An 11,215-nucleotide genomic window follows, 5' to 3' on the forward strand; every position below is an offset into this window, starting at 1 on the left:
CACGGATCCCAGAACCTGCCGGGGACGTGGCTAACCCCGCCCCCTCGCGGTGGCGATTGGCTGAACCGTTCCTGAGGGCGAGGCGCGGTCAAGGCGGGCGAGGGTCTCCCCTGTGAAGTCGGGGCGAGACGTGTCCAAGGAGGTGAGACCGTGGGAGGGGTGTGGGCGGGGGTCGGGTCCTCCCTGCCCCAAGGGTCCTTGAGAAGCCAGTTGGTTTCTCCCGGCGCTTGTCTCCTCCCACCGCCTCCTCTCATTGGCCAGGCCCGGGAGGCGGGTGCGCTCCCATTGGCCGGGGGCTGTGTCTGTCCCTGCCAGGGTGGGGGCGGGGTCTCCGCCGCGCTGAGCTTGCCCTTGGGTCTGGCGCTGGGTAGAGCTGCTGCCGCCGCCGCCGCCGCCGCCGCCGGTGCCTCTGCTGCTGCTGCAGCTCGAGCATCCGGGAGCCGCCGCCGCCGGTGCCTCTGCTGCTGCTGCTGCTGCAGCTCGAGCATCCGGGAGCCGCCGCCGCCAGCGCTGCGTCCACCGCCGCCGCCTCCCCTGCCAGGACCCCGAGACACCCCGAGCGCGAGCGGCGGCTGCTGCTTGCCTGCGCCCCCTCTGCCCCCCCTCCCTTCCGTGACCTGCCCACCCCTGCAGCCCTCGCCTGCACCTTCTCCAACACCCCGGATTCCTGCACCACCTGCTCGGGCAGCCCCGGCGGGCTCTGGGACTTGCGGTGCGAGCCGAGGGGAAGGCGAGCTCCGACCCGGTGCCTGCCTGACGGGCTGTCGCGGCTGCACCACCACCAGCAGCAGCAGCAGCAGCAGGAGACACTCTTCCGCCCACCGCAACCCCATTCTGCGGGTGCGTCGCAGCTGCCGCTTCTGCTGCCTCCAGTCCGGGTCCGAGGGTTCGAGCACCGCAGCGGGGACCGAGGGTCCAGCCAGGAGGACGCCGGCGGCCCCTGCACTCTGGGGCCCCCGTCACCAGCATCTTCTCGCCCCCTCGTTCCTTCCCAGCCCCTTAGAGAAGGGACCGTGACCTGGAGACGCGGCGCCGTCCTCCGCTTCTACAGCGTCTGCGGGCTCCTCTACCAGGTCATCCCCGCCCCGCCGAGGGAGCATCAGCTTCACGCCCTTCCCCATCACGCCCACTGCACCCCGCATTTCCACTCTGCCCCTTCCAGTCCCCTAGTCCCCGGCGATGTGCACCCCCCCCCCTACTCCCCGGTGCGGCAGGGGCGGCGGCAGTTGGCTCCAGCCCTCGGGTCTCCGGCCCTGGCTCAGCCTTGCGCTCCCAGCAGGCAGCCCCGTGCGCGGCCCCTTCCGCCTCTTCACCCACCTGAGCTGCCTCCATACCTCACTCAGTCCCCGCCAGCAGCACCCCCCACCCCTCCCGCCTTCCGGCGGGCACTTGGCGCCTTCTCTGAACATCACACCCTCCCACCCACCCCCACCGGCCACCTCCTACATCACGCTCCTGACCCGCCCTCTCCACCCTCCTCCTCGCTCTCACCTCCCCCTTTCCGGGTCGCCTTGCTCTTTTCTCTGCTTCCCACCATCACATCCGTGTGTCTTTGAAAAGTGAGTGAGAGCCTGGGAGCGAGCTACGGAGACGGCGAGAACAGCAGCAGCGGCAGCGCCATGTGCACTGCAGTGACATCCCCGGGGGCAGGTGTGTCGTGAGACGTGTCATGCACCTCCGAAAGGAGAGGAGACTGTCTGGGATGTAAAAGAGCGAGAGAAAGGAAGAAGGAAAAGAAAAAGAAAAAGGGGGTAAGGAGAGAGAGAATAAATCAAGAAATAAGGGAAAGGGGAAGGGAAAAGTTAAAAGACTCAAAGCTACTTTATCAACAAGCCTGTTTTTTAAAATTAATCAGCCTGTCTGGTTTTCTTTTCCTCTCTGTTCTTTTTTTTTTTTGTTTTCCTTTTTTCTTTAAGCAAAGAAATCTACGCACCTAAGCAGTTACTTTACTGCGAAGGGATTTCCCCTCGGATTCCCGACCTCTCTATGGCTCTGCTCCTGCCGCTTCTTTCCGTCATTAATATTGTCCTTTCACGTGCAATGTACGAACCCCTGCGACCGCGGTGGGGGGAACCGCACAAAACGCTGTTATGATGCAAATCACTGGGTTTGGATGCAGAGCGGCTGGGGAACCGGGGTGCACTTTTCCTCAGATCCTCCCTCTTGCAGGAGGAGGAGGGGGCCCTGTGGAAGGGGAGGAGGACGCGGGTGATGAAGTGAATGGCCATGTGCGGAGTAGGAGGGCGTGGGGAGAGCGCACTTGGGGGGTGGTGAGGCGGAGGCGGCAGGCCAGGGCTGGGGGGGCCGGGCCGGGGGGAGGAAAGTTGTTGCTTTGAAGAGAGGAGTCATACAGGGATGCGGGAGTGAGATACAGGAAGGATGGATGGGAAATGATGGACTATAGGATTTTCAAAGCTAGGTGACTCTTGATTTCTTGCTAAATCTTTGCCCACCTCTAACCCCTCTGTCGTCATTTCTGTAGTTGTGGGAAGGATAAGTTGATCAAATGTATTTGTCCCTTGGTAAAATGAATCTGGAAGTAAGACACAAGTAGACCGCAGGCGTGCAAAACCCAATTGGCCTTTGGAGGATTTAAATGAGGTCAATGAACCGTCTTTCAGCAAGTCCTTGGAATGCATCCTGCCTCCTATCTTGCAGGATATGGACTGGGATGGATTTTATTTATGCATATTTATGATGTGAAGGAAAACAGAGTGGACAGAGTTTTTCTGAATTAACTAACTGACCTTGCGGAGGTATTTCTTACCATCTTTTTTGTGTTTTATGTTAAATGTAAATTCCAGATATGAAATGTGCCAGCATCCCCGAGAAAGCCGGCAGCCTTCTCCCTGCTTACGCTGCCTCCTCCCATTTCCCACCATTCGCACTCCCACCTTCTCACAAGTACCCCGGGAGGCTGACACATCACTTGGGTCTCTAATCCATGCTGAAACGTGTTCCTAGATGCCCTATTTCACCTCTCAGTAACTTGCATTTCTCAACTCTGCATGTGTGTGTGTGTGTGTGTGTGTGTGTGTGCGCGCGCGCGCTCTCTACGCAGGGTAGTGGGAGTGTGATGTGGGGAAATCAGTTAATTCGGTGATTGCGATGAAAACTCGACACCGCTGGATGTGTTTTCCCTGCCAATCTGTGCGTGCTGGCCCCGGCACGTCATTGCACACACTGCTGGGCTGGTGTGAGATTATTTATTATAGAGCATGTGGGCAAAGGACTGCACTTGGGGGTCGCCTCCTCTGCCTTCAACATTTCCCATGAATTGTCGATTCACTGCAGTGCAAAATAACTGTCTGCTGGTGTCTCATTCTCTCAGCCTGGAGGAGGATTTTCTCTCTCTCTACCCGGAGAGATTCCATCAGCTGCATTCTCTTTTATTAAAAACATGGGTCTCTTGTATTAAGTATGTAAGCCAATTATTTAAAAAGTGCTGCTTTTCACAGCAGATTAGAGGTGGTGGTGCAAGGGGTGTGGGCATGCCAGAGAAAATGCACCACTGCAACCCACAGCAGCACCAGCATCAGGTCCAAGTATATAAATAAATAAGCGTCCTCTACAGCAACCAGGGAGAAAGCACCAGCCCAACAGGGTCTGTGTACTTATGAGCATCTTAGATCAGGCCATGTTAAGACACCAAAGGACAGAAGAGGATTTAAAAGGAAAAAAAAAAAAAACTAGAGGGGGAGGGGGTGCAAAGCACCATTGGATTGTAGTCTCATGTTTATGGCTGCCTCACATTGATCAAACACTGCTCCACAGACACATCGCACTTTGTTGATATTGTCAGTTCCTGCTCAAACAAATTGCTCAGGCCTTCCTTGTTTTACTCTTGGCCAAAAACATTGCTTCAGGGTTGAGGTTGTTTCTCCCAGCATCCTACACTTTTATTAGGACTTGGTTAGGTTGTAAAATGAAAAGCTTTATTTCCTGGACACAGATTAAACACTTAGCAGGTCTTTCCTTTCCATGTGCAGAGAAAGAAGGGTGGCGGCGGAACTAGTGAGCAACTAACTGATTTTGGCTAGAGGGAGTCTGTTCTGCCTGCTGGTAGTTATGACTAGGCAAATGCTATAGGCAGCCTATAGCTTCTTATTTTTAGCTTTATCGGAACTATGGTGGTATCTGTGACTTAAGTAATACTGATCAATTAATTTAGCATTTCTATTATTATCCCCTTTCTTGCACTATGCCTTATTTTAGACAAGAAGACTCATTTGAACGTATCTTCTCTGTGTTTTATATTGTCACCAATATTTTACTCTTTCTGGGAAGCAAAATCAACCTTTTGGCTTGTTAATATGTAAAGTTAATGAGCCAGTGGTGAGAATCAAGTCAATGATAAAATAAGTTAAAAAAAATAGTACTATTCTAAAAATCTACCATTTTGTCTTCAGTGGATTCTTAGGAAATGAAAATGAATCATTAGAAGGAAATAAATATGTTTCTGACCAAAGCACAACTCGCAATGTATAGACTAGATAGACTAGACTAGATAACAAAAATTTGCTTCTGTGTTAGTTTATGGGGCATCCTTGTTTATTTTCCTCCATCACAGGTAGGGGAAAAATCTGGAATGAGGGTACAGAACAGTTTAGAGAAATGAATTTCTTTAGAAGGAGGCGTGCAAAAGCTTGCCACCTGGAACTAAAACCTCTCTTGGTTACAGAGCAGATCCAGTTCAATTGCTAACCCTGGCTGAAGCTGTGTCCCCTTTCCATGCCTGAGGGGGCACTGCAAAGATGGAGACTGTCTTGTTTAGCACAAGAAAACGGTCCTAGAAAGGGCAAAGAAGAAAGGACAAAATACAACCAGAAAATAGACATACATAGAGATTTTGTTGAGAACTTTGTTTCCTTTTTAGAGTTAGTCTTACAGAAAAACACATCCAACACAAATACTGGGATTTTAGTGTTTGGTTTTGTCTTGTTTTATTTTCCATGAGATATTTTGATGAATGATCTGTTATTTTAGAAAGACTTTCAAATTGAAGGTCAATTGGACATGCATAGTACTTGCCTCAGTGAATACACTGAACATAAACTTCCCCTTACATTTTTAGAAAGTGTATTATAAAGTACAAACACACCTACATACACTTAATAAAACACTGATAACTTAATGCTTCTCAAAAGCCTCTCTCTCCCATTCATTTCCTTCTATTTGTAATAGCCTTAGTCTTGTTGAGCTCATTTCTTATGTTGAATGCAAGAACCCTATTCCTCCCTTTCTTGATTAACAACTGAAACTTTAAAGAGTAGAATCTGTACATAAGAGCCAAAGACTATGATTTAAATGGTCAAACCCCAAACACTTAGTAATTAGGAAAATCTCCCTGCAAATATGGGGAGTCTCTGGGCAGATTTTCTATCAAGATATGGAAACTTACTTCATTGTCTTCACCATTTCTACAACTATTAGAACTGTGGGAGCATAACATGACCAAAGTAAGCATTGATTGAGAGGCCTCTTTCTGCTTTCTCCCCTGAAAGATCAGATACTTGAGAACTATTTGCCCCACGTTGAAATAGTGAGATGCCATTTTTTTTTTAATGAAAAAAATTACTTGAATTACTTAAGGAGCAAATGGAAGTACAAAAATGCTGGAAGAAATGTGAGTCATGCATTTTAAAGTGACGTAAAATCAATATCAAATAATATTAATTTTCTTTTTAAAATGAGAAATCTATGGGGTATCAGATGGTTGAGACAAGTAAGGTTTATTTATTATGAAGGATTTGGGGTACATTCATAATATAAATAGACCTATCGTATTGATGTTTTATTTGATAACACTGATGTGCGTTCCACGAGATTTATTGAGAAGGCGTCCTCATTTTAATAGGCTCATTGAATAACCTTGGCAAAACCACCCAATGTGTAACAGCTGGCTTAGTAGGCTGAGGAAGTGGTGAGAAATCACAAACTGAGGAAGCCAAACTCAAAAGCTGAAGTTAGAGTTCTTTGTGGAATTGGCAGGTATTGGTTTTTTGGTCCTCCTAGAACAGCTCTAGTGCCCAATGACTACTAAACTTAAGCTTCCTGAGGGCAAGCCCTGAGCCTTTGTCATCTGTGCAATCTTCTTATTCTCAATTTAGTAGATACATAATAAATAGTGTTGGCATGAATAGGTATGTCCTAATGGACTTAAGTAGCTGCATCTCTTCATAATATGTCAGCACTTAAACTTTTTTAAGTTGTTGGACCCTGGCTCACGGGTGCCAACGTGTCCAGGTGACTCTGACCCCAGACAGGCAGATGCAATTAGCAAGAGGGTTTATTGAACGTTTGTGCAAATGGGCTCTCTGCCTCCCAGGAGGAAGAGAGCCCAATTAGCAATTACAGGCATCTTTTAAAGGTAAAAGAAAAAAAAAAAAAACCTCTTAAAGACAAAAGAACCTTGGCAGTAGCATAGCATTCAGGTTATCGATTTCTCAGGTCAACATGAACCTATTCAGGGACATTCCAATCAGGGAGTGGGGGGAAATGGTTTTCTTATCACAAACAGAATGCTTTTTGTTGCTAAAACTTCAGGAAGGCACCTGGATGGGCTGCCTCTGGATTAGGGCTGGTACTACTTAAAGGGGGGGGGGGGGGGTTTCTTCAGTATCTTTATAATTTGGGAGCTGTCAGGGATGGGAGGTGATGTGAGGAAAAGGCAAGAGTTTGTTTTCTTTGCACTCAGTTATTTTCTCTTACCCTTTTTATGAGGGTTAAAAAGTATATTTTTGAATAAATTTTCTTAGGCTTTAACAATGATTAACGTTTCCCCTTAAAAACACACAAGCAAGATATACATTTCTGAATTTGTGATAGAGCTGAGCATCTATTCTGAATCTTCTTTTGTGCTTATGAAACTAAGTAATGAGACCCTTCCACTACACGAATAGACACAGGGCTGAAGTTGTAAAGGGATCTGCCTTAGAGAGGGCTGGCTACTAATTATTTACATTCTATTTTAGAGGTCTTTGAAGTAAATATTAAGACAGTCATTATTCAACATTTGATATAACTCTAAGTCAACAAATAGTTTTTACTTGAATCTTTAAATTATCTTTCAGCCACTTGAATGCTGAACAGGAAGCTCCAATTTAGCGATAAACAGTCATTCTGGGGGCTAGATGCAGAGGTCATTAGAGATTAGAAAATAAAAATATTTATTTTTAAATAAAATAAATATTTTATCCCATTGTTATTTTGTTTATTTTTAAATAAAATAAATATTTTATCCCACTGTTATTTTGTTTATTTTTAAATAAAATAAATATTTTATCCCACTGTTATTTTGTTTATTTTGTATTATTTTGTATTTTGCTTTGAGAAATAAAAAAATCTCAGAGCTAAGTATGATCAAGTAGTGCAAATCACTTCACATTAAGAAAGCAACAGTTCTTATTGGTCAAATTGATCCCCTAACAATTTTATGTTTTTGATGATGGCTTATTTACAGTAACGGCGCACTCATTGTTTATCTAAAGTCATCTTTGGGAATAGAGCAAGAAAGCACCTTTCCTGACAAGCATGTGCTGCCAACTGTTAAGTGTATAGCTGTTATATTGATTCAGTATGATTTATAAAAAACAATTAATTTGTTCTTATAGAGAAATATTTTTGGCTTCTTTGTTAAAAGTGTTTGCCTTTCAAAATGCAAGTGACTCCCTTAAGGTTTACTTAAACATCCAAACTCAAATTTATGGTGTGTAAAATACATTTTTACTCTCTTAATGAATTCATATTTGATGTTAGCTTGTCCTCTATCCCCTCTGGGGGAAAATGCCCATGACACCTACGTATCTTCCATTCATTCTCATACCTTATATGCCCCCTACTTTCCAATCTTAAGTAGTAGATTTAGGTTGAAATGAGAGATGGTTAGAATATTTGTGTTAAAAAGCAAACAAAAAATATACAATAAGCTTGTCTAATTGTCACTCCTTTGCTGCTCTCTATTTTCTCTTTTTTTTAATTTTTTATTTACTTATGATAGTCACAGAGAGAGAGAGAGAGAGAGAGAGAGAGGCAGAGACACAGGCAGAGGGAGAAGCAGGCTCCATGCACCGGGAGCCTGATGTGGGATTCGATCCCGGGTCTCCAGGATCGTGCCCTGGGCCAAAGGCAGGCCCCAAACCGCTGCGCCACCCAGGGATCCCTGCTCTCTATTTTCTATTTTGAAGTCTGAGTAACACAGTAACTCAGCTTCCTTTGCACTGTCCAGGAATATAATATCCCCCCAGTCCCGACCATACTCCTAACCTGAAAGACCTATTAAAAGTAATTAATGAGGAATGAAGAGTGGTTCAAGAAAGGGAGATTTGCTAAAGCCTATGTGCTGAATACGTACAGTTTGGGTGATTTTCCTTTTGACCTCCACAATGCATACCCCAATGTTTTAGCAAGGATAAAACTCCTATAATGTGCTTTTGCTTGTTTTTGTTATTGCTATTATTGCGTTTTGTGAGAGTTCAAACTCCTTACTTTCATAATGAAATGGCAAAAAGGAGAGGCAAGGAAGGTGAGTCAGCCAGCCAAACACACAGAAACACCTGGCAAAGCTGACTAAATTAGCATATGCTAGGGTGAGTATTTCCCTCTGTTGTTACATAATCCCTTTCTAATAGGAAATCTGTTCTCATACTTAACCCTTTCAGGAGGGTTGACATTCTCCCACTGTTATTTTGTTTATTTTGTATTATTTATTTTCTCATGAATTGTGTAAACCATCTATTGAGGGGCTTTTATGTCAAATTCTTCCCCCCCCCCCCCTTCAGTGTTTCTGTATACAAATGTTCCATTCTGTGCCCAACTTCAGGATTCAAGAATCAACTTTTCTATAGCTTTCACTGAGAGGATCTAATTAGCATTTTGGGCCCTCTTTACTCATGTGCAGCTTCCTTTAGAAAATGTATTAGTTCTATGAGGTTCCCCTAAGGATTCATAATACTCTAGCTTGTTACATGTACTGTGGTATTCACTGTGCCTTAATTATGCACGTGGCCTCATTTCAAAGCCTTTTCAAGGATCATGTGGGATAGAACAGGAGTGTGGCTGTAAGTTCACCGTCATGTATTAATGTGTAGGTGGTATTCAGAGAAGGATGTTTCTGAAGGCAATTATATACCCATGACTCCAGTATAGCAAGCAGCTACATTCTACACTTACTAGTTACCCTGCCAAGGCAGAATGAAATTCACCATTGTGATACATAATACAGTATCTGTTATTTCTAAGTAGTTCTTTGGCCTGGGAATGAAATAAAATAATGAGTGAAAATGTGTATCCCTTATCTTGAATAGGGATTGTCCCTTTCACTCTCTCAAAACAAGAATCAAAAATTGTTCCTAAATCAATACTCTATTCCATAACTAGTCCGTTAACACATTTGCTGTGGTGGGATCTTCAAGTTACGCTGGTTATTATTTGAGGCTATAGATTTTTAGATAGTATTAATTGCCTTCAACTGCATGGGCTGCCAAATGTCAGTGCACTGTCAAATCTGAGACATGATTTTTTCGATTTTTGTTTTGGATGCAATTTGAACAACTGTGAAACTATATAGGGACATTGAACCCAACAGAGGAAGAGGAGAGAAAGAGAAAGAAAGACAGATGTTTTTTAAATAGGGACTTCATTTGTGGAGGGATGGTTATAAGAATTGGCTCATTTAGTACATGTCACCACTTATATGGAGGATATTTTCCTGCATTGCACGAGTTTGAAGGCATACTTATCTTAATTGTACCTTTTGACTTGCATTGGCCTATGTGTCATATCATCAGAAAACTTCAGTTTGACTTGTAAGTACACTTTTTTCTTTTATTTATGACTACTGCAATCAAAAGTATTTTGTATATACTAACTAACTTTGATATATACTAACAATTTTAACCAATTTTTGTTTTGAAGACGCGCAGAAATGGCACCTCGTAAGGGGAAGGAAAAGAAGGAAGAACAGGTCATCAGCCTTGGACCTCAAGTTGCTGAAGGAGAAAATGTGTTTGGTGTCTGCCACATATTTGCATCCTTCAATGACACTTTTGTCCATGTCACTGATCTTTCTGGCAAGGAAACCATCTGTCGTGTAACTGGTGGGATGAAGGTGAAGGCTGACCGAGATGAGTCTTCTCCCTACGCTGCCATGTTGGCTGCCCAGGATGTAGCCCAGAGGTGCAAGGAGCTGGGTATCACTGCTCTCCACATCAAACTCCGAGCCACAGGAGGAAATAGAACCAAGACCCCTGGACCTGGGGCCCAGTCAGCCCTCAGAGCCCTTGCCCGCTCAGGAATGAAGATTGGGCGGATTGAGGATGTCACCCCCATCCCCTCCGATAGCACCCGCAGGAAGGGGGGTCGCCGTGGTCGCCGTCTGTGAACAGGATTCTTCAAACTGAAAATAGTTTGAAAATAGTTTGAAAATAGTTTGAAAATAGTTTAACAGAAAATTGTTAATAAATTGCCTTTGTGTAAGCTAAAAAAAAAAAAAAACTTTGAAACTTTGTAAGCACATTATTTGAGCCACATTATTATTTGAAAGCCACATTATTATTAATGATAGTTTAAAAAAATACTGGTCTCCAGTAACTCACTGGAGTTTTTTATTAAGAAAAATTTTGGCCAACATCTGATGTGTTTAAGTAGACAAAAGAATGCCATCTGCCCTTGATATTTGAAACATTTTATTTTGTCTATGCTGTGATCTATATAACCCCTTTGTGTATTTTTATTATAGTATTTTGAATGTTTGGTATTTATCTGTCTGTTTGTTCTACTGGATTATAAACCCATAAAGTACAGGGTCTTATTCTTCATTTTATTTCAAGTGCTTAATCTAAGGTCTGGTCTGTGTCTTTTTTTTTTTTTTTTTTAATGTTTTCATTCTACTGATTGATTAGTTCTCTTCCAATCCATTTAATCCTGACACATCTCTTTACTTGGATCCAAATAATATTTAAGTATTTATGTTATAACTGCCAAAGTGCCAATACACTATTCTGAATAGAATAAATATTTGCAATGAATGTTTATTCGTATTTAAGGTACAGAGAGAGTACAAAAAAATGGCTACTAAGAAACACAAACAATTCTGAATAATGACATCCTTCACAAAACTATGAGACCATTGCTTTCAATTAGGGCAAGCAATTCGAATTTGCACTGAAAACATTCATCTCATAGCTTTGAATCTCCCTGATTTCTCCGGGCATCA

General features: G+C 43.9%; 1 protein-coding gene across 6 annotated transcripts; it reads left to right on the top strand.

Moving 5' to 3' along the window:
• On the top strand, positions 1 to 10,841 carry LOC140596635 (small ribosomal subunit protein uS11). Of its 6 annotated transcripts, XM_072745152.1 has the most exons (4): positions 607 to 1,073; positions 1,561 to 1,751; positions 1,917 to 2,042; positions 9,916 to 10,841. In XM_072745152.1, the coding sequence occupies exons 3-4, from the start codon at positions 1,987 to 1,989 to the stop codon at positions 10,379 to 10,381; spliced, it is 522 nt and encodes a 173-aa protein (XP_072601253.1). In that variant the 5' UTR covers positions 607 to 1,073; positions 1,561 to 1,751; positions 1,917 to 1,986; the 3' UTR covers positions 10,382 to 10,841. The 6 variants fall into 6 exon arrangements, with proteins under 6 accessions (XP_072601256.1, XP_072601253.1, XP_072601255.1 ...); XM_072745154.1 differs by lacking the exon at positions 1,917 to 2,042; XM_072745151.1 differs by lacking the exon at positions 607 to 1,073 and having other exon boundaries at positions 1,443 to 1,751.
• The last annotated feature ends 374 nt before the right edge of the window (positions 10,842 to 11,215 follow it).

The sequence above is a fragment of the Vulpes vulpes genome, unplaced genomic scaffold, assembly GCF_048418805.1.
Source record: "Vulpes vulpes isolate BD-2025 unplaced genomic scaffold, VulVul3 Bu000000683, whole genome shotgun sequence".
NCBI lineage: Eukaryota > Metazoa > Chordata > Mammalia > Carnivora > Canidae > Vulpes > Vulpes vulpes.

Bases quoted from the DNA above. Each gene is read 5' to 3' on its own strand.
- LOC140596635 (XM_072745150.1), top strand. From the start codon at position 9,652: ATGGTTATAAGAATTGGCTCATTTAGTACATGTCACCACTTATATGGA. The intron at 9,807-9,915 runs GTAAGTACACTT...TTTGTTTTGAAG, and splicing joins AGAAAACTTCAGTTTGACTT to ACGCGCAGAAATGGCACCTC.